The sequence below is a fragment of the Curcuma longa genome, chromosome 16 (genome assembly GCF_044706935.1).
Source record: "Curcuma longa cultivar G26 ecotype Majalengka, Jawa Barat chromosome 16, ITB_CL_G26_1.1, whole genome shotgun sequence".
NCBI lineage: Eukaryota > Viridiplantae > Streptophyta > Magnoliopsida > Zingiberales > Zingiberaceae > Curcuma > Curcuma longa.
Window position 1 is genome coordinate 11690694 of NC_133876.1, and position 22927 is coordinate 11713620.

The window sequence follows — 22927 nt, forward strand, 5'->3', positions numbered from 1 at the left end:
ATTAACATATAAGAGATTAACAAGAGGAAACAAAATGAAACTTTCCCCTTAATGAAAATCAGTGAGTCGAAGCTTATTATGTTGGAAACAAACAAAATTCAATAAGTTACCACAATTTTGCTTTCTTGGCTGCCTGAAAGAGAGTTGAACAAGAAGCTTCCCACCACAGCAAGATGCAGATTTGGTGGGGCATCAAATTGCTGAAAGTTAATTGCAGTTTAATCTTCTCAACCAATCTAAAACACCCCCATGAAATGGAATCTAGGAGATACATCTTATGTGAAAACTGAGAATGTCATGGAATCCCAAGTATCAATCTCTTAATTTCTCAGCAAAGGACTTGTCAATTAGTTGATGGCCATGGCAGGGCAACTGCTTACTGATCTCAGGTTCTTCCTGATTTATTAGCATTTCTTCATAGTTCACACTGAATCATGCATGCATCTGAAATTGCAGATAATCTTGTTTTTGTACAGAAATTATTGCAGTTAATCTTCCTGAAAAACCAAGGCAATGCAAGGATAAGTAAAGCAAGAACAATGCCAAAAATTTAACAAAGGGGGGAACAGAAGTAACAGTGCTAGAGAACTTTTCTGAAAATTTAGGAAAAAGCAAGTGTAGCAGGAAGACAATATCTACTAATGACAGAATTTATATGTATTCATCTGAGGTGTTGAACAAACAATAATCGATAACCCTACACATTACTGTAGTTGCTTATCAATGGACAACAACATAAAGAAACTTGAGCTGACTCCTGTTTGCTTGTTACTTCTATAGTTCTTATGAGCTTGGCTCAATGTTACAGTAATTGATGGCATGGAAATGCATGCCATCATCCAATTCCTACCCTTTCTCTTTTCTTTTCTTAACAAAAACACATCCATCCTCATAATCATAGGTCAATGGAGGAAATCTTGAACACCCAAGAACTCAGCCGTCTCCATCTCGAGGATCCATCAGTTTGGTAATATTGAGTGACAGGGATCTGCTAGAGACTTTTGTAAAGAAGTATCACAAGGATCTAGCATGCGACAGGCAGTAACTATAGGAGAAATATGTAGAGCTGAAGGAGATTGTCAGCAATGGTGATCAAGTAACAAAGAAAGACTAGTTCTGTTTTGCTGGATTGGATGATTCCAAAGTCAGTGATTCTTGTATCACAATTGAATAGCTAATACTTGCCTTTCAATCAAAAGAAGCAAGAATGAACTGCATATCAATCAACAATTGGACAGAGAGAAAACAATACAGTGAAAGACTAACCTGTTCATCCCTCCTTGTTTTGCTTGTGCATTCTCCTCGTGAAGAGCTTAGCAATCTGCAGCTGTGTGTTTGCTATGATCTCAGTCTTTTTGAGCTCCATCTCAGCTCTTTTGATCTCTGCCTCTGCTCTCATCCTCTCAGAATCCCTGTACATCTCCATCCTCGCTTGTTCAATCTGCAGCATGGACTGAGCCAACAACCTGATGCTCTCTGCTACCTCACTGACTGTGAATTTTCTCTTCTTAGAGGAACTTCTGGGGTCACTGCCACCGGCATCATCGGCGGTGGCCTCCATGCTCCTCGGTGTGCTCAGATTAGCATTGGTGCCCCTGTTATCCACCTTCTTGTAGTCGATCTTATCGGCGTTAGCATCGACATCGATCGGCATCGTATTAGAGCCATCGTCGTGATTGCTATCGTTCAAGCGGCCGTCGACTTCGCCGTCCGCTTCTGCCTTGGGCAGGGATTGGAGATCGATGCCATGGCTGGACTTGGGATTGACCGAGCAGTTTGCGGAGCCCCTCAGCAGATCATACATGCGAGAGTAGAACTGCCAAGAGCAGCCGGAGGCGGGGTCATGGGCGAGGGCGGACTCGGCGCGGTAACGCTTCTTCAGCGCCTCGATCTTGTTCTTGCACTGGGTTGGGGTCTTGAGCGCTTTAGTCCCCAAGCACTGCACCGACACCAGGCGGGCGATCTCCTCCCAATCACTCCCCTTCAGCTTCGCTCGATTCCGGAGTACCCACTTCGACTCGTAAACCTCCAGCAAACAGAGGACGCTGCCCTCGCTCCACTCGTCCCTCTTCCCCTTGTCCGGGACCTTCGGCGCCGAAGGCGCCGCCGGATCCGGACAGGACGAGGGGTGGGAACCATCCATGGGAAGCCCAGGCAGCAAGATAGACCCAGGAAAGCAAGGATCACACCACGAAAAGCCTCTCCTTTGATGCACAAGCAGCAAATCGACAAGAAAAATCGCCTTCTTCGCCGAAAACAACCATCTTTCAGGGATTCTACTGCAAGAAATTGAGCGGTAGCACCCGAAGGATCGAAGATTGTCTCTCCATCGTAGTGGAAAACAGATCAAAGATCAAGAGTCGAGCTCGGCGTCCTCTGCTACAGCTCGTGCAGGGAAGCAAGAGAAAGGGACAAAGGAGAGTGGAGAGAGAGAGGGAATCGCCTGCTGCGCAACAGTGGCGTGTGGGATGCAGCCACGTGGGTGGAGATGGACCGTCGGTGGTGAAGGAGCCGGCCGTCTCAGAGCGCAATAGCGCGGGAGTGGAGTCTTGCGTCAGGCGACACTTTCGCGTGCTTGCAGATTCGCACCGACGTGGGCAATCGATCTCCATCGGCGATCTCGTCCATGATCTGCCGATCGTGCCTCCTCGCCGCCGCCGGACGTCGGCCGACGTCGAAACCCCGTTCGCCGTGGCGCTGAACGAACCGATCGCAACCGAGTCCATGAAGTAACCTAACGGGCTGGAGTGGCCGATCGAGCGATAGGGAGATGCCGTCGGCGACCGGAGAACCACCAGCACTCCTTGTGCACTGCTAGCCTCCCCGACGGCACGGCCCCTCGGGCGGTTCCATCTGCGTGGCCATAAAAGTCGGCGTGAAGGGCGCATCGGCCGGCGGCGGCGCGGCGGAGGGTTCGTCCGCCGTGCGCGCCATGATTTTGCTTATTTATGATAATGAGAAATGCTAAGTTGCGCGACTTGGAATCCGTGATCCGTGCGCGACATCCGTGATTCACTACCGCTGCCTCGGCCTCGCCGCGCTGTCCGGCCACCGCTCTCGGACGTGAGTCGACATGCCGCTCGTCGGCGCTCCGTCCGACATCGGATTCCAGCCGGATAGTGGTTGGAATTCAATGAAATTCGATCGAAAATAGGGTTGGTAGTGGCAGTGCCGTTTCCGATCAAATCGTGGTCGGAAAAGTGCGGTCACTGTCGATGGCGATTGGGTCAGATTTCGATCGAATCGCGGTTGGAGACCATCCTCGATCGGTGCGCGACGAGAAATCTACGATCCGTGCGCGACGCCCGTGATCCACCGCCGCTGCCCTCATCGTGCTGTCCGGCCACCGCTTCGAACACGATCGACGCGCAGCTCGTCGGCGTTCCGTCGAGGTGTCGGTCACGATTCCAATCGGATAATGGCTGGAATCTAACGAAATTCGATTCGGAAACAGGGTTGGTAGTGGCAGCGCCGTTTCCGATCAAATCGTGGTCGGAAACGGTGCGGTCACTGTCGACGATGATCGGGTCGGATTCCGGCCGAATCACGATCGGAGACCATCCTCGATCCTCGGTCGGTCTCCGACCGCGATTTGGTCGGAATCCGGCCCGATCGCCGTCGACAGTGGGCGCATAATTGAGGCGGCTGTTTCCGACTAAATTCGTCGGATTCCGACCACTATCTGGTCAGAATCCGATGTCGGCCGAAGCGTCGATGAGTGGCGCGTCGATCACGGCCGAGGCGGCGGCCGACAACGGGGACGGTACGGCGAGGGCGGCGGCAGCGATGGTGGATCAGGGAGTCGCGCACGGGGTTGTCGTGCAGCATAGCAATCTCGTTATGATAATTGATGAAGGCAGTCAGTATAATTTGGTCTATTTTGTTAAAAAAGATAACATGGAGGGCTAAACTGCACATTTCCAGAAACTTTATCATGCACGTGCCAGCGGCCCCAAGTCACGTGTGTGGGGAGTCGCTGACGCCGAACTACGAAACCGAGGTGAGCGACGGCCCACCCCGATTTTGACCTAGACACCAGCTCGCCGATTCCTCCGCCTTCCTCTCCGATCTCCAAATCCCCTCCCGGTCATCGGGTATTCCGTCCTCCTCCATCTGTTCTCACAGTTAGTTGGCCAGCTTGGGCTCTGAGCTTTCTGGATCTGGTTTTCGGGATCGCGAACGGTGAACAGAGTTGCGTGAATCTGTGCTCTAGGGTTTTCAGACATAGGGGATCGTGGTGACTTATGGTGCAGTTGGCGGGGTACGGAAAGCTGCAGCAGGAGTCCGAGCTGCCGGTGAAGTGGCCGCTGGCGGCAGACGGATCGTGTCCTGTGAAGTTGGAGATTGAGGATCAACTGGAGGACGAGCATGGGTCGCTTACCAAGAGATGCAAGGTGAATCTTAAGATTTGCTTTCTTTTATATTCATGATGAAGGTCCCTGTTTTAGTAGCCGTGATAGATTGCACATGATTTTCAAATGTTTTTGGAGATTTATTTGGCTTGATTATGAGCCGCGTTTTTAGGAAACATCCTTCACCATGTTCATGAATTTGTTTGATAAAAAAAGAGCTAGAGGATGTTTATTTGTAGACATCCAAGCCGGTGCCTCGTCTTCAAGAAAATGTCTAATTCTAGAAAAAAGTGGATAGCTTATCCCAAACAATTAAAGAAAAATAACCCTCAATTGAATGATTAATTGAGGAAATCATAGGAGACCTTCTTCAAATTGAGTAATGGCAAGAGAGTGCATTGCATCAAGCTTCATCGAATACGGATTGGCTTGCCAAGACTTTCTTTTGACAAGTGATGGCATGATAACATCTTACATTGAATCTTCATTGAACATAACAAGTTTTTTTGATTCAAATGATGGCAAGAGAATAAGTTAGGCTGAGTCTTAATAAATGAGGAAACACATTGGCACATTCTTTGGATAATTGGATCATAATTATCCTATTTTAGAACAATCATCTTGTGAACGATGGTATTCAGCTTCCTATTTTTTTTTTTCAAGATTTTTCCTTGTTTCAGAGACAAATTTCAGAGAATGTTGATGATTTTGTTTGGATGGATTGTGAATTAATATGCTAGTACGATATCTGTTTCAATGTTTACATTCTTTTTTCTTAATACAGGATCAATTACATAACAGCTGAAAGGTTTGCTTTGTAATAGGAAATTTTATATGCTTTAACACTCTTTTACCTATGGCAATTATGTACTTTCCTGGTTTAATGTATTTAAATGTTGTTATATCAGAGGGAAGCAGATGAAAGTATGGCCGCAACTAAGATTATCCAGAATAACTTACTTGATGAGCCTAGTCCTCTGGGTCTTCGCTTGCGAAAGAGTCCATCACTACTAGACTTGATTCAGATGAGGTTGACTCAAGCAACCACAACTGTCAATTCATGCATAACGAAGAATAAGATCTTGGATAAAGACAAAATTAAAGATACAAAGTCTGCTGGTGCTTTAACTGTCACTGAAAAGATGAAGGCGTCAAATTTTCCAGCTTCTCTTTTGAGGATTGGGACTTGGGAGGTAACATATTAAGAATGCTGAAATGTTTTAGTTGTCTTTGTATTTAGTGAATATCATTTTGAAAAGAAAACTGAAATGCTGTCGATAATTTTCTCAAACTACTGGGCATTTCAGTTATTCTACATTCATTGCAGTCTCCTGATGAACTATCTGTTGTGAATCAAATTAGTCTATTGCTTTGGAGTGTTGTTTATTCTTTTGAACATGCATGTCCCAACAAAGATCTCTTGCCTTTGTACTCTGTATTGTTGTTGTAAATCTGCAAACTCTTTCTTTTCTGCAAAATTATGGTTATTGAGTGCCATATATAGTTCAACTTTTCAATCTCTTGACACGCAATGGGAACCACTTTCTTTCTTGTACAATGATGGAGTATCATTGATGCATGAACTTCTAAAATGTCACTGACTATGGATCAAATTGGAACTTCATATTTACCAAAGTTGTTAGTTAATACTCCAAAGCTTGAGCTTTGCTGGAATTTCTTTAGATAGCACTTCTAATACTAGCAGCATTAGGTATATTTTCTCATAAACTGGCTGAATCAATGTTCTAAATCTGGACCTTTGAGTAAATTGATTGGGACAACAATTCAAGTGCTTTGCTGCCACTAGTCTAACTGTTTGAAGTGAGTTATTAAAAATATATTTTTTAAGAAATCATAATTAAATTAAAAATAGACCTATTAGTTTCATACCATTAACACCACCTCTTAAGTAGGATAATAGATACTATTTGTGTCCAGTTTGTTAGAGAAACTAAAAGTGTCGACTAAGGCATGATCATATTGAAATAAATTCATAATATTTGAATGAAGGTGAAACACATCAACACATTGACAAAGAGAGAGGATAAAGAGAGAAATCCCATGCTCAAGAGTGAGTCTCTAGGAGTGAAACTTTACCTTTGGGTGATGCAGCAACTTTTCTCTTTTAAAAACCAGTTACCTGTTTAGTTCCCTGAAGGAGCACAACCTCCCCTGAATTTTTATTATTTCCCTATTTACGATAACAGCATTTTATAGAAAAGAAACTTTTAATCATTATCTAATGCATCACACATTAACAACACAAGTAAATAAGTTCGTTTACAATGGCACCAACAATTTACAACATTTAGATTGAACATATAATATAAAAATCACATTGTTAAAAATCAATACCTTTACCAAACCAACAATTTAAACCTCAAATTGAATCATCTCATCAATGTAAATAAATAATCCACTAGTCCATTAGAGAAACATAAATTTCTTATGTCGAAAGGAATAACAAAAGTCTAAAGTGCCATAAGCTAACCTCTCAAAAGCACAAGTTCAACAGCTCTAAATGAAACATAGGGTCTAAGAACATAGTCGAAAAACCATTTGCAAACAAACAGAAATAGGGGGTGTGTACACAAATATGCTCAACGGGCATGAAAAAACAAATTTGGCATGAGTGTCTGGAATTAAGAATTTGAGAAGCTATAGGAAATAGCAACATTATGTAATCCATATTCCATAGTTACAACTTAAAGTAGCTATCAATCCCACTTACAGTGTAAATCCCATTTTTTGAATCTTCATATTTGAAGTTATACATGCAACATGTGACGTTATGGGTAAGTAAAGACCATTTTAGCATAAACACTAATACGAGGCAAAATTTTCACCTAATTGCACCATTATCAAAGTAAGAATATTCTATTGCATCCTTACGCATGTATATGTGGGCTCGCTATTGGATTCTAAATTTAGAACTACTAATACTGGATTAATTCCCCTGTTCCACTAGGATACCCTTTTAATCTAAAACCTCTATCAATGTACGTATGGATACACAAGTTAATAAGCATACTAATATAACCTAAAGAAAAATGGGAGTGAACTGAGCCAATTCCAATCCATCCAGATTGGAATCGGTTGAGTTTTTTCTATGATCTTGATCTTGACCTTGACTGTTCTTGTGAAGCTTTCAATTTTTCTTGGTTTAGACAAAACAAAGTGGCTGAAGGAGATAGATCAGTAGTCTAATCCTCTGATTCAGTTGTATCTTGAAAGAACTTGATTTAATAAGTGGCAAATCTATATGTTCTGGCCTGGTTAGCTGCTGGAGCATGGGCAGTTTCTGAGGAGCTACTAATAGCCGACAAAGCTTTTGAAACTCTTTTGTTTTCCATTTGACTAATTTTGACATCCATAGAAATTTTCTAATGCAACGCTAGTATTTAGTGGTTTCATGAAATATTAACCAGATAAATGCTGGAAGGCTTTATTGTTAGTCCATTCTGACTCAACCAAACAAATCCCTATTCTATGAAAGGAACTAAGGCACATTGAACCAAAAATTTGCTATGTTAATATTTTCTGTTAATTGAGTTAGTATGTTGGTGTTTTATTTATTTATTTATATTCTTTATATCATGCATTATTATTATTGTGTTTGCATTTCATGTTCACTAGGGAGAACTAGTGATAATTACTTTCCTTTCCTTCTTTTGTAGTATTCGTCAAGGTATGAAGGAGATTTAGTAGCCAAGTTCTATTTTGCTAAGCGGAAGCTTGTATGGGAGAGTCTTGAAGGTGGTCTCAAGAGCAAGATTGAAATCCAATGGTCTGATATCACAGCTCTGAAGGCAACTTCTCCAGAAAATGGTCCGGGGACTTTGGATTTAGTGGTAATTTTAATTGAACTTAATGAATTGCAGTGTTTCCCTGATTCCTTGACTAACCAAGACAACATATATTATTTCTTGCAGCTGGGTAGGCAACCTCTTTTTTTTAGGGAGACTAATCCACAGCCTAGAAAGCACACTCTTTGGCAGGCTACTTCAGACTTCACAGAAGGGCAAGCAAGCATACACAGGTAGAAGATATATTGTTGTTTCTGATGTTCACTAATTGATATCCACTAGGAGTCTTAAAGCTATAGGCATCAAAACAATATAATTTAATCACAATGATTTTTTTTTCTTTGAGTTCCTAGTGCACTTTTTATTTAACTTTAATAGTTTTTTTTGCTTGATTGTATTTGTATATAACATATTTTTGTTTTTACTAAGACTTTTTTTTTCCTTTTCCACTATTTTAGAGCATTGATATAATTAAATGCATACAAGGATTGTGTCTTGACATCAACTATTCACTTTCTTGTTACCAGGCATAATTATCTTAGTATACATTATATACATTTTTCCGTGAATTAAGATAAAACAGGTATCTTCCTTAGATGTGCTTGGTGATTTTAAGCAACCTTCCTGTAGTTAGATAAGATGAGCTTAGGTTGCTTCTGCGAAATTTGAGATTAATTGCTTTAAGCATGTGGATATGCTCAGACATGAACATGATAATATGGAACCTATGGGGGAAAATTGAAAGTAGGGTCATATAACTTCAAGATAATTTGAAGTTACTATTTGGTCTTTGGCTGTTTTATCATAAACATCACTAGGGTTTTATCCTAGTTTTTACAGTTCCTTCAGAATATTTCTGATGTTATCTTGAAATACTTTAGAAATATGTAATATGCATTTGTTTCAGGAGGCACTTCCTACAATGTCCACAAGGTCTGTTAAGCAAGCATTTTGAGAAGATTATCCAATGTGATCCACGGTTATGTGCGCTAAGTTTAGAACCGGATATTATTTTAGCAAACCCTTTGTTTGAATCACAATCCTCTGTTTTTGAGGACTATGAAGAATATAAATGCCATCCTTTTGACATGTTGAAGGATTCATATGGTTCTGCAATTCATGAATTGCCATCTACTTGTGCTGCCACATCAGCTTCTGTTAAGAGTGACATCAAAGATTCTGATACTTCATTGTCTGATGCTTCCATGGGTGAAATTCATTCACAAGATTCTGGTAGTTTTCAATTCCAATTGTCTGATAGTTATCCATGTCTTAGTGAATTGTGCCATCTACTTTGCTTGCATCATTTTTTGTTTTTTTTTTAGAATGCTATTCACCTCTCACCTTTTTTATAATAGCCAATCTCGTTCTAACTACGGCGTAGGGCAAAGGTGACAGTTTGGGGATATCATCATTTCCATCCTGTCAAATGGTTGGTGGTGCACACCTTATCTAGGTTTCTAAATAATTTAGTGGTGCCCTCCCCCTTGGGCATGGTGTGGTGGTAAGAGATATGATATCTTTTCCAAACAATTCAGGGTTCAAAACTCATGCAGTGCATGTATACGGTGCTTGAACAACTAGTGATGTTGGGGCATCATGTCAAGAGTCACTTCGCTTCTTTGATTTACTTAGTAGACGGAATGTGGGGGTCAGATCGTCTGCCTCTTTTTAAATATTTTTTTAATTGTCAATTTTTTCAATAGATATACATGTTTCAAAAGCAATTCATATAGAAGTTCAATATCCAAGATTACAATATCAGATCTATAAATTTCATCTCTAAAACTGACATTTCCTAATCTTGGAAAGCTCCCTACAAATTAGCTTGTTAGGATAAACAGTTGAGGTTTTGGTGATACATAATTTACATGCACAAATTGCATTATGTTCTAATGTTTGCCGTTGTGTTTCAGTGCTAAAACCTGGATCGAGCAAAGGAGCTAATGTAGTTGACTCTGAGATCACATCGAATGAGAGCTGCTGGGATGAGTTGAGAGCACTCAGCGACGTTGTAAGACAACTAGAACAGCGCATCTCCGAGCAGATCACTCCAGGCAATCCACATTTATCTGGTGCTGCTGTACCTGACAGAGCGGCATTGGAAGAGGTGGTCCAATACCTCTTCAGTGATTCTCAGGCATCTGCCTCTGATGAAAAATCTCTCATGAAGAAGGTGAACTCCTTTTGCTCCCTGCTCCAGAAAGATGTTATCGCAGCACAGAGCCAGCAGATGAATGGTGACACCGCTTCATCCAGCGACAATGTCGTACAGAATGACTCGTCGGAGCACATTCTAGTTAAGCAAGATCCTTCAGAGAAAGTGTCAGGCATGTCGAGAAAGGACTCGTTTGGAGATTTCCTGATGCAACTCCCTCGCATTGCTTCGCTGTCGCAGTTCTTGTTCAATATTGCAGAAGATGAAGAAGATAGTCCCTCATCTCCTTCAAGTTGACAAAGCTTGCAGATTTTCTCCGTGGGCGTTTGTGCTTCCTCTTTTTTCATGTAAAGAGTGGTAATTTAGGTAACTTTTTTAGGGTTTCCGGTGCCGTCGGTTGGATACAAGTCCCGTAAATATGCCTGAAGAATAATGTAATTGGAGCTGCCCCAACCCCACTTTCATTTGCTGTGAAACATGTAGATCAGTTGAAAGCAGGGTGGAAGTGATGGCTTTGTTGTCCATTTAATCTACATTCAGTTGAAATGCTCTTATTTTTGCATCATATGGTCAGGCTCAATTGTTTCGCCTTTGATCAGTTGTAGATCATCTCCTCTCAACCAATGACTAAGCATTTCTTTACCTAAGGAATGCATTTTACCCCATCATTTCTTTGTTTTTTATTATTTTAATTTTTTTTAGTAATACATGTGTTCAGGTTTTGTCTGATTAATCTGAAGATAGAAGAATTTCTCTTAGTTTATATATATATATATATATAGGGGTGATCTTGCACATCCCCATATATATCATTCATGGGCGATAAAGTGTAGATCCGGACATCTTGTGCACTCAGATGCACATATCACATGCTCACAGTGGGTGTGCAACGTAACATCAATCCCTCTCTCTCTCTCTCTCTCTCTCTATATATATATAGAGAACTGATACGTGATAAATTCCTGTGTGCCCGTGAGTGACACTGCTATTGCCTCCACCCTCGCCGCACTGTTTGGCCACCATTGGCCTCTCCCTCGAGCGTGATCGACGCGCAGCTTGCCGACACTTCGTTCGACGTCAGATTCCGATTGGATAGTGGTCAAAATCCAACGTAATTTGGCCTAAAACAACTAAATCACGCGACCCCCCATTGCACGGCCACTGTCGACGGTGATTGGGCCGGATTCTAACCGAATCGCGACTGAAGACCGGCCGAGGAAAGGCCGACGTCGCACATTGGTCCTTCCTCGGCCGGTCTTCGACCACGATTCGACCGGAATCTAGCCCGATCTTCATAGACAATGGCCGCGCAATGGGGGGCAACGTGATTTGACTGTTTCAAGCCAAATTATGTCAGATTCCAACCACTATCCGATCGAAATCTGACACCGGACGAAACGTCAGCGAGCTGCACGTCGATCGTGATTCGGCCAACGATGGCCGGACGACGTGACAAGGGCAGTGGCAATGACGGTGGGTCGGCGGTGTCGTTCACAGGTGCACCAAGATATCATTTTCGTGTATATATATATATATATATATATATATATAATCAGAATAGAAATAAAATCTAGGAGCCTACAGAGTGCTAGTCATGGCCTTCGATATTAACTTCTTCGATAATGGGGAATCTGAAAGGAAAGTAAATTCATATCCAATGAAATGAAATGCAGAGTAATTACTTGAACAAGAAAGGAGATCAACAACAACAACAACAAAAAGAATTGACAGGTATATTTCCTACTGGCAGAGACTACTCACGTATCTCAACAATCTTCAGAAGTAGGGCAATGGAGATTCAAAAAGGTTGCAGTTACCATCGATTAAGCAGCAGCAAGCATGTTGCAACGAATTTAGGATCATCAGAATAACTATTTGTCAGCAGGTTAGGCCAGATAAGATGTCCACACCAAGTTTCCCTTGCTCGGCAAGAGGAGACAGTATCTTTTGCAGCTCGCATATAACCCGTTCGATATAGAGAGTATATAGCCCATTCCTAGACTCGAACAGCTCTGAAGCCTTGTGTGTTTGTATAACTGATCTTATCCACTCTTCAAGGAGTCCTGCAAAACATAACGATATGTTCAAGAAATTTTCAAAGAAAAAGAAGATAAAAAACTGAGTTCTTTCCTCATACAAAGTTGGATATGGATGGTTTTGTTTCTGAAGAAGTTGTCTCCAATAGTTATGTATAAGAAATATGTTATTGCATAGAATATACAATGTAAGTGAAAGCTTTTGCACCACCAATCTCAAGAAGGTAGATGCCTTGGTCCACGAAATCCGAAAAACTTATGCAAATAAGAACAATTTCCTTCAACAATACAAGATGACAAGAATGCAAGAAAAAAAAACACAACCATTACTACATGTTCTGTTTTTGTGTAATGTAGGGAACCAAGTATATTTATGATATTGGAGCAAAAACATTGTAAAGCTTCAATAAGACATTGCACAAGACATGGAAAAAAGAAGACTATAGGTCACTGATATGAGCTGAAAACTTAAAAAACAAAAACATATAGATTAAGAAGCTTAGGTGCAATCCATATCAAACCTTTAAATGACTGTACACGACGATGACATCAGAGATCCGAAAGGTTGCAAAATATAATTGATTTGATAATCTAACAAAAAAGGAATATCAAACTACATGTAATCAACCAGTGTCATATAAAAACACCTACTTGTGTCAAAAACTTCAATACTTATCCAGCTTCTCACATAATCTGATATCAAAAACTCCATGAGTTCAATCCTGCATTTGTGCAGGCATATTAGAAATATGTTCATTTAAATCAGGAAGGAGAAGTGCATTATTTTTGCTAAGCAGCAACTAAAAATTTCCAAAAAGTTAAAAAAAGGTAATCAAGTATTGCATGTAAGCAATCAGGAGCCTGACTCTTGTAAGGCATTCAAGAAATGCAATAGGAACTCAGAAAAAGTACTAGTTCACCTTAATCAAAAAAATAAAAGGGAACTTTAGAGAGAATACAATATTTGCGGTAGATAGCTACTTTAATCACGTGGCTCCCCATAGATTTACACTAAACATTACCATATAGTTATAAGTTAAAACATACATCAAAAACATGCTTCCATGAAGGCAAGGGAATGATTCATCAAATGGATCCATAAAATGTAAGCTTTCAACAACTGCCGCACTCTTCTGAGAAACGGAAAGCAGAATTCTTTGACCAATGAATGGTTCATTTCCAAGTTTTCTGATTATGTGTTGAACACAAGACTGGGGATCCAGAGCAGAATTCAGGGCCGCTGATGCAAAACAAAAGAATCAACAAAGAACAAGTAACAACAGGCAAAGGCAATACATGGCAATGAACTATAATTCTACAAATTTTTCATCAAATAATTCAAGAACTATGTTTACTTATGCATGCAAAAAATGAAACACGTCAACTGAAAAATCTAGGCAAAAGATGTTTCATTTTATTAATAAAAAATGGAAACACTCAAAGATAACATTGCACTGACGATTTCATCCATTTATAAGGCAGTATTACTTCATGCATGTTCATATCATACAATGGTCAAACAAGAGAAAGGAAAAGATTATCATGAACAAAGTGCATGAATCCATTAGCTTTTTCCTTGAATTTATGAGCAAATTGTACGTTCTCATGTCAAATCGACATTTCTAAGTTTCAATTAAAATTTTCCTCCAACTTTACTTCTCTCATCGTCTAGAAAACTTCACCCTCTTATTCTACACCTTCCAAACCCTTCTTCCTCTTTCATCTCCACTCTTCCTCACAGCTACCCTGCAGCCTCCTCATGACCTTTGCTTCTACCCTGAAACCCTCCTAAAAGGATGTTTTAGTTATAAAATAAAGGTAATCTAAGCTATAAAGCAACATGAATCAAATAATAAAGAGAAACAACAGATGAGATTGACCATTATGAAATGCATGAGGGTTGGTCCAACATGTTATCCCAGGCTCTTATCCCAGGCTATACCCTCTAAAATTCCCCAGCTCTGTTACATACATTTTCAATTAGCTTAAAGCATCAACAGAATCAACATAAAAAGTTAAAGATAATTGATCGAGTCACTGCACACTCATATCTTTACTTGCATTGTTTAGTGATTATCCATGTCATATCTTAAAGAGTCTAATCAGTTCTCAACAGGCTAGGCAAATCAATATCTTTAAGGAATCTGACCATAAGAGGTCTTACTAAATATGATTCTATTATGAAGAACTTTATCTCTAGATCTGCTGATGATCAAAGCTTCAAAGGGTCTGAACTAGGAACAACATGAACTAATATACTGAAGGTCTGCTCGTCATCCAATGTGGTCTATAATAACAAAAAGGACAAGGGTCTTATTATCTTTGATTGGTTTGATCAAAACTTGATGGGGAACGAGCTTAACCATCACTAAAGACTCAAAGGGTCTGACTCTGAGTGCTTAAGTTACCATCACTAAAGATTGGTTTGCATGCATGATCAAATAGTGGGCTGGTAATAATATGGGCATCACAATGGTCTAATGACTCTGAAAATGATCTATGCAAATCATCAAAATATCAGAATTCAAAAGTTATCTACCAGAGAAATGGAAATAGTCAAAGCTTGATGATTAACAGCTAACCTCTAAGGTTTGTGGGGAATTGCATATTTAATGATATTTGCATTTTAACTTAATAAACTAAAGGATAGAAATTATCATTTATGAGAACGCAACATTGTGGAACCAGATTAGCAAAAATCAAACGTCTTGGCAACCTAGCCTAACACCTGTCATTCTTCATAAGTGCCACCACGTCGAAGGGGATTAAATGAAATAAGCAATCTTGAAATATAGTTTTCGACATTGTTCTTCCTTTATAACAGAATTCTGTAACAGATTCGATAAAGTTTTTCAAACAGAATTCATTAATAATATTCCTGTAGAATGTCAAGTGTATATAACCTCTTAACTTGATTGATTGTTATAGCTGCATAGCTGCATGCTGACCTTAAATAAAAAAGAAACATATCAAATGTTCTTAGATAGGTTAAAAATAAAAAGGCACTCATAATGATATGTTCCTAGAGTTCAAAGTAATATAGTTAGAAATTGTTCAATGAAATAATAAAAATTGGATCCTGCAGCTTGTCTTCACAGCAGAGTTAAACTGAACTACAAGAATGTGTGACGGCAAATATGGCATGATTTAACAAATATAACCATGACCTTTTGCTTTTTAATCAAACCCAACAAAATTATTATGCTATCAAAATATAAAGTACCGTCATGTTCTGGGATAGTACACATTCTTCTGATCAAGCGCATAATTAACCCGTTGACAATATCTTCGATGCGGTCAGGTTCTTTTTTTGATGATAGTATATTCTTTACTGAGGCTTCAGATAACATTGTAAAAAAAATTTCAACACTAAGAAAATTTACTTGCAAATAATAAGAACAATAATTGAATTATTTTTTAGCAGATATGAAAACAAGCAAGTACCAAATAAAGTACTTTAAAAGGTACACCAGCCATAAACTTATGACCGACCAGATCTATATTTCCATGATTATTAGACAAGGGAAAAATACCAAGATATCGAGTTTGAACATTATATTGCTTTTGGTCTTCTACCACCATCCTGGAGGACCATGAATACTTTCCAAAGGTAAAACCTAGATTTTTGTATGGGAAAGAGAAGGGATCAACAAAGAGGCATCCAAATAGGGTTTCTTAGCTTCTATATCATTGTTTGAGAGGCATAATCAACCAAATTTGATGAGATCCAATTGATCCATTAGGTTCATTTAATACACTTGGCATGTAAATAATGGTTGATAATCCCTCAAGAATTAAATGGTGGCTGATAATTAAATTCCTAGACCATAGCTTCTATTTTTGGCAGGTAGTAATGATGCCTAAATGAATATGGAACATACAAGAGATTGTAAGTTATTTTTTATTTGAAGGGATACTTCTTGGGCGTCCTAACTCTATGAGAAAGACCATTCCTCCACTTAAACCTTTGGTTCAAAAGCAGGAGAGGCCTTGGGTGTGCTCTTTAGAATTACTATTAAAGCTTCAAGCAACATCAAGAAAGATTGAATAAGGTTAAATAATACTCTAGGAGGTCACTTCTTGCAGCTGTCTCAAATGATGAAGGGCAGAAGAATCCACTTATAATAGGTAGGAAAAACTGAGTTGCTAAAAAGTAAGTAGAGAAGAAAGGTGACTAGTGTCGGATCTACAACGATAGGAATCTGACGCTTTTCACTTGAGCTGTGGGATTCTAAAACAAGGGGAACAAAGAGACAACTATAGATGATGGGCTTAAAGGAAAAAAGAAATAAATAAGCAATGATGAGGTCAACATGGTTAGAATTTGAGGACAAGTAGAGGTGAAAGCTTTGACATTAATGTCATCGATGCCAATGCATAAGAGGTAGGGCGGTGGGGCTCATGCAATGGAAGCGGATGTTGGGGTTGCCGGCATGGTAGATAAATGCATGGCCTTAGATGATGATTGACAAATGCACAGGCTTAGATGGTGGCTTATACAACATGGAGATGTTTTTGTCAAAGAAAGAATCACCCTATTGGGAGAAGATGCTTTCTCTCCTTTCCTGGTTGCAATTAAGGACACATGAGGAAAATAAAAGGTCTTTATTATTGGTTTTATTGTTTGGAGGCAAAGAGAAGGAATCTGCTGGTTATTAGAGAGTAATTAGAGAAGAAGATGGCTACAAAATGAAGTGTTGAGGGAGGGACAACAACTGCAAAGGAGGCAGAGCATTGAGAAAATGGACCTCAGAAAGGAAGGTGTTGCATGTATATATAGTAGGTGATTGGAGGGGATTTTGTGAATAGATATAATGTCAAAAATGGTGATGATGTAGGGGAAGGCAGAGCATCAAACACAGATTAGAAATTAAGCTCACATACTAGGTTGATGCAACACAAAAGTGGATCAAAACTCACACTAAGATTAATACCACTTAATATAACATGAGGGATATACAACCTCATATAGAGAAATGAATAGTTATGCAAAAGATGAGTATTGTGAAGGAATTGAGATTTCTTTCAAAGACTCTGACCCAAACAAAAAATTAGAAATAAGCTCAAAATATTTAAAAGAAAGAAATAATCCTACACTTAAAATGACTCAATCAAACTAAGAAATAAACCAATTACAAATTGGGAAAGAAAGCAAATTAAATTAAACTTCTAACCAAATCAACTTGAACTGAACAAAATTACCAATTTCAAGTTAAATTAAACAACTTATCATCTTAAACAAGAGGATCTACCAAAATAAATTGCACTATTAATAAATCTAAAGATGAGAAAATGTCTAAATGACCCCTATAACCTTAATTGCTCCTATATCCTTTATAATTATGTTTTTTTGCAAATGGCATTTGCAATTTAACTATGTTGAAATGTACCACAGAAAACAAAACAGTTAAAGTGGAAATAAAAAAACAAAATAGGTTTGTAGTAATTCTTACCTACAATGAAATCCACAGCCTGATGAGAAAAAGAAGCAAAAGAAGTGCTCATTTCTGCCTACATAGAAAATAGAGAACAAGAAAAATATGAAATTCTAGGGCAACCAATAACGATGTAACTGACTATCTTTGACTGGAATTATTTTACTTTAAGAAAGAAATTATCAGTATGCTCCACCAAGAAATTTATAGATGCACCAAGCTGTTCTATCTCGTTTTGGTTGTTGAACACTGTATGTAAAAGATTAACATGAATTTTAGAGAAACTTTTATGCCAAAGAAAAATTCTAAAATTAACAAATTTAAAGTACAAAAGTTCATATGGTTGAAATTCAACCAAATACAAATTCAAGGTATAGTTTTTATAGATGGCAAAAAGAGCAGTAAAAGTAGAGTTTGCTGTTTACTAGAGCACTAGGCGAGCATAATTCTCCTCCCCATATTTTCTCTTACATTGTAAGATATGAGGTCATTCTTGTTACCTCAAAAGATATGAGATCTTTAATTTCCTCTTACCTCAAAAGGCATGAGAAGAGGTTTTTTTTTCCCTCTCACCTCCAAATTCATAAGGTCTTCCTTAACCTCTTGCCCAAAAGGCAAGAGATCTACTCTTCCCTCGAAAGGCATGAAATGTTCTCTTCACTTTCTTGAAACAAGAAGGACAATAACACCTGTAACCCTTTTGTCAGTATGGGGTTCTTGTTAAGCCAAACTAGGATTAATAGAAAAAATCTTGTTAGGAAATAAAATTTTGTAAGGAATCTTGATCCGGTTAAATAAGAAAACACTAGTTACCTCAAAGGATATGAGGCCTTCCCTCTTAACTAGTAAGGGGCTACGTTGGGCAATTGCTAAGTCAAGAGTGACACTCAAGCAAGGAGCATCTACCTGAAAAGGTATAAGATCTTCATTTGCTTCATACCTGAGAAGGGTATAAGGTCTTCTCTTCCATCTTACCTCAAAAGGGGAAGAAGACTTCCAAGAGGTTATATCTTCCATCTTACCTAGGAAGGGTAAGAAGTATTCCTTAGCCTCTTCCCTCGGAAAGATAGAAGGTCTTCCTTTGTCAGTATGGTTCTTTAAGCCAAACAAATCAGTTGATCCAACTAGACAAAATGAGGCTGTCCTGGTCTAGTATGGTTCTTGAGTAGATCAAACATGCACCTAACCTAGAGAAAAATTTGGTCAGACCAGCCAATTTTTATCAAATTGGAAAGCTAACTGATTTGATAAAATCTTCCAATTTTTTTCTGAAGGAAACAAGTTTTCATAGCACCCTCAATCATTATTAATAGTGTGGGTTAAAATTGTCTTATAATTATCACTAGAAATCTAATAACAAAATTGAAAAAGTAGAAACCCTAGCTGACTCCTCACTTCCATCCTGTCATGTGTCATGTTCGTTGTGTTCAACACTTCCATTGTTCAAACTTTGGAGTTCCCTTCTCCTTTCCTGTTTGTCTTCTCCGCTCTTACAAACCCAACACCACTACACCCAGACAAGCTGACAACACCAATGAGCCAACAAGAAATCAATATGCATACTTATTTTTTCAATCTCATCGGGAAGCATGTTGCAGCCACAACACATTGAAGATACGAAGATAGCTTCTCTAATGCTTCTCTAGTCTCATGAGAATGCAACTATGCAACACCTCATTCTCTCCAACAAGATGGCCAAACCATCTTCTTCATTGTTGATTAGTTCAATTGCCTTCTTCAACTGTTCATCAATTGCAACATCACCAATCTCCATCCCAATTTCAGCCTTAAAGATCTCCAAGTTCCAACAACTAAAGTCTTTGCAATTTCCATCCTACTTTAGATTTGATTTTCTTTTATAGATTTAACAAGTGTATGCCATATAGTTGCTGATAAGGGTATATGTGTGTGTGTGTGTATACAGTTGTTGCTAGTCATGACAACTGCATCTATACCATCAACATCTGCATTTTAAGATGCTTTTGATATATTTTAATTTGATACTTGAGAGTTCAGACTTGAGATGATTTTGATGATTGCATTTTGATACTTGAGATTGTTTTTTTAATTGTTATGTATGGTTATGCATAATTTTGATAGTTATGTTTTAGTGGAAGTTGTAAACTTTTAATACTTTGAGATGTTGATGTTATGATGGAAGAAGTATAGTTTATTATTTTATAACTTATCATGTGTAGGTGAAAATTATGTTTTTTACTAGAAGTTACAAGTATTTTTTGCTTGAGATTTATGATGTATATATAGTGATGTTCTTTGGAATTCGACCATGAGGTGTCTCCACACCACATCAAATGTGAGACAATTCCTTTAAATCTCACTTGCTTAACATTAAACAAAATATTTTACTATGATATGTCATTAAACAAAATATTTTACTACGATATGTATAATTTCAAAATTACACATCTAATATTTCTTTATTATTATTTATATACTTATATTAGTTTATTTTTGATACCTAATTCCTGGGTTAGTTTTCGGTTTGATATACAATTTGATCAATTGACCCACTGGTTCGGCTAACAACCCAGAGCTTGATTTTCAGTATGGTTCCAACAACTATAGGTTTAAGGTCATCTTTTTCCTCTCACCTTCAATGGTTACAATGCCTTCCTCTGCCCCCTGTGCCTCAAAAGGGTATGAAGTTTTATTTAGACTCTTGCCATATAAGGGCATGATATCTTCCTTTGCCTCATACCTTCTTCCAAGAAAATTGGATAATTGAAAAAGAAGTGCAATCTTAAATACCATTTTTTTTTAACAACTAACCAATAAGCAAGTTGCCGAAGTTATGGTTGTAAATTCAACTTGACCATTAGAATGCAGATGAAGTATAGATACAAACTAAAATTTGGTGTCAATCATTTTCCATTAAAAGTTTCTAATGTAATTAATGATCTTAACATTCCTATCCAACACGATAAATATGTAACTCATGCAATCTATCGCTTTATGAAGCAGAAAGATGCATGTAATGTATTATTAGCTTTGCCACATGAATAAAGTGTGTTACTTTAGAAATGGTCTAGAACCACAAGAACTGTCATGTCATGACATTGACTAGTCTCAAGAGTGCAACATTAAAGTTCATATTAAGATATTTCACGGTTCTGTGGAATAGGTATCGACATGTAAAGTTCTCAGCCTTCTGGTTGATGGAATTGGTCGCTTAACATGTGTAACAATTAGAAGCAGTATTTATGGGATGTCACTCCAAGATGTCATAAGAATCTATCTTCCAATATGGTTATGATCTTATCATTGCTGAGGTGGAATGCAAGATGTCCCAAAATGATCTTATCATTGCCGAGGTGGTTATGATCTTACAAAATGGATCTGTAAAAACTTTTTTTTTTAAAATTTGCCTCTAGGATGGTACCGCATTAGAACCCATAATGAACAATCAACCTACCTAGAAAACTTTTTCGATCCATAGGTCGTTCTACTTTTTTCCTCCTCTCCTTCCAGCGAACTGTCCAAAAACAAAATTCCAACTGATGCACATTTTACTGCATAAAAATTGAAAAGAAAAACAAATGTAGGAAAATCAACAGAAACAGAACCCCCAAAAGAAAAAAATGAATTACCCAGTCTAAGGAACCTCCGCCTCAGGACCTCATCGATCCAATGGCCTCGTCCACCACCATCTTCACCCGACTCACCGATCCCACCAAAGAAATGGCACGGACACGACGCGATCGGGAGATCGGCCTCGCATGAACTCCCGTCTAAGACATCGAGAACTTGATATTACCAAAAAGAGAAAAAATGAGCAGATATACACAGCGGAAAGAGGATAAAGAGAGGCGACCTTCGAGTTGCTGGAGTTCTTCTCGTAGCTTGAGGATCTCCCTCTTACGGTCCTTGGCCTAAACCAATCATCAAATTCCGAAGATTAAGATTAGGGATTCTGATCAAACCGTAGAGTGAGAAGGAAGAGGAGGGGAAAGGGACGGTGCAGTACCTTCCGCTTCCAACGCTGAGCATCTGAGGGTGACGAGGAGGTGGGAGAGGAACGGTGGAGCTTGCTAAAGCGAGCGAGGGCGAGGGCGATCGCGACCTTCAAAGAGGAGTCGGTGCGAGTGGTCGGAGGAGCCATGGCAACGGTCTGACGAAGAGACGGCGTAGAGCACGCGGAATGCTGCAGCGAAACCGGAGGCGATTTGAAAACCGACCGTATCGACCTGCTTTTTATCGCCGCATAAAGCAGTACTATTATAATAATAATAATAATAATAATAATTTTGGATGTGTTTTACTGATAAGTAGTTACAAGTGATTTTAATTATTATTTTTATATCAAATGGCTATTATTTATACTCTAAAACCTCAAATTTATGTCAGATAATCTCATTTTAATTTTTTAATTAAAACGACATCCCACCCCATTCTATTATTCAATCATTTATAAGCTATCCAACTATATTTAATCGTATATAATTATTTAACAATCATCGAGTACTATTTAATACAGTTATTTCTCATCTAAATTTTGAATCGGTTAGATACGTTATAGTAACTACGATTTTATAAATATTATAATATGAATTCATGTTCATGTTGTAACTACAAAACCATAACGCTATATTTGAGAGAAGATGAGAGAAGGGTAAATAAAAAGATGGAGAATTTTGACTTTTGTGTTAGGATGATGTGAGTTAAGGAGGGAAAGGGAAGAGAAAGATAAGTTTTACCCTTGCATGCTTATAAATTGCTATAATTTCTTACATTCAAATTTGGGATGTAAAGAAGGAAAAGAGGAATTCAAAAATATTTTATTCTAATTTTATTTTTATTTTATTCTTATTTTAAAATATTATTTCCTAAATTACCTCATCATCTATTTAGGTATCTCAACTACTTGCACTCTATGATATCGACGTCGACCCTCACCACAAATCTCTTGGACAAGACTCAAGAGGACATAGACAAGTAATCCTAATCTTCTTCTTCTTCTGGACATGGACGAACAGACATTATGTATTTTAGGACATTTCATATCCCAATTTCTACATGCAATACTGATAGAATTTTATAATTTTTCATCCATCATTTAACTTTCATTTTCCTTCCTTTTCTCCTAAATGAATTAATACATGTTACATTAACGAACTTCCAA

General features: G+C 38.6%; 3 protein-coding genes across 5 annotated transcripts; 1 reads left to right on the plus strand and 2 right to left on the minus strand.

Annotated features, from left to right (window-relative positions):
• Positions 1-88: 88 nt before the first annotated feature.
• Positions 89-2556, minus strand: LOC141847838 (uncharacterized). The gene is made up of 2 exons (XM_074735924.1): positions 1267-2556; positions 89-497 (listed from the first exon to the last, which is right to left on the minus strand). Exon 1 carries the CDS (start codon positions 2141-2143, stop codon positions 1271-1273), a length of 873 nt encoding a protein of 290 aa, XP_074592025.1. The 5' UTR covers positions 2144-2556; the 3' UTR covers positions 89-497; positions 1267-1270.
• Positions 2557-4010: 1454 nt separating this feature from the next.
• On the plus strand, positions 4011-10881 carry LOC141847868 (uncharacterized). The gene is made up of 6 exons (XM_074735956.1): positions 4011-4394; positions 5261-5545; positions 8030-8203; positions 8285-8391; positions 9066-9391; positions 10075-10881. Exons 1-6 carry the CDS (start codon positions 4245-4247, stop codon positions 10611-10613), a joined length of 1581 nt encoding a protein of 526 aa, XP_074592057.1. The 5' UTR covers positions 4011-4244; the 3' UTR covers positions 10614-10881.
• Positions 10882-12156: 1275 nt separating this feature from the next.
• LOC141847991 (protein MULTIPOLAR SPINDLE 1) lies at positions 12157-21946 on the minus strand. 3 transcript variants are annotated; one of them, XM_074736102.1, is made up of 10 exons: positions 21773-21946; positions 21620-21677; positions 21396-21536; positions 21221-21280; positions 17954-18036; positions 17806-17863; positions 15576-15689; positions 13400-13592; positions 13004-13074; positions 12157-12379 (listed from the first exon to the last, which is right to left on the minus strand). In XM_074736102.1, exons 1-10 carry the CDS (start codon positions 21905-21907, stop codon positions 12195-12197), a joined length of 1098 nt encoding a protein of 365 aa, XP_074592203.1. In that variant the 5' UTR covers positions 21908-21946; the 3' UTR covers positions 12157-12194. The 3 variants fall into 3 exon arrangements, with proteins under 3 accessions (XP_074592203.1, XP_074592204.1, XP_074592205.1); XM_074736103.1 differs by lacking the exon at positions 17954-18036 and having other exon boundaries at positions 17806-17859; XM_074736104.1 differs by lacking the exon at positions 15576-15689.
• Positions 21947-22927: the final 981 nt, after the last annotated feature.

What these genes read in the sequence shown, in the direction of transcription:
- LOC141847868 (XM_074735956.1), top strand. Translation starts at nt 4,245, where the DNA reads ATGGTGCAGTTGGCGGGGTACGGAAAGCTGCAGCAGGAGTCCGAGCTG. An exon ending in CGCTTACCAAGAGATGCAAG is followed by an intron (nt 4,395 to 5,260) that starts GTGAATCTTAAG and finishes TTGTTATATCAG; the next exon opens with AGGGAAGCAGATGAAAGTAT. An exon ending in GGGCAAGCAAGCATACACAG is followed by an intron (nt 8,392 to 9,065) that starts GTAGAAGATATA and finishes CATTTGTTTCAG; the next exon opens with GAGGCACTTCCTACAATGTC.
- LOC141847838 (XM_074735924.1), bottom strand. Translation starts at nt 2,143, where the DNA reads ATGGATGGTTCCCACCCCTCGTCCTGTCCGGATCCGGCGGCGCCTTCG.
- LOC141847991 (XM_074736102.1), bottom strand. Translation starts at nt 21,907, where the DNA reads ATGGCTCCTCCGACCACTCGCACCGACTCCTCTTTGAAGGTCGCGATC. An exon ending in CTGATAATTTCTTTCTTAAA is followed by an intron (nt 17,864 to 17,953) that starts GTAAAATAATTC and finishes TTTTCTATGTAG; the next exon opens with GCAGAAATGAGCACTTCTTT. An exon ending in TACTATCCCAGAACATGACG is followed by an intron (nt 13,593 to 15,575) that starts GTACTTTATATT and finishes GTTTTGCATCAG; the next exon opens with CGGCCCTGAATTCTGCTCTG.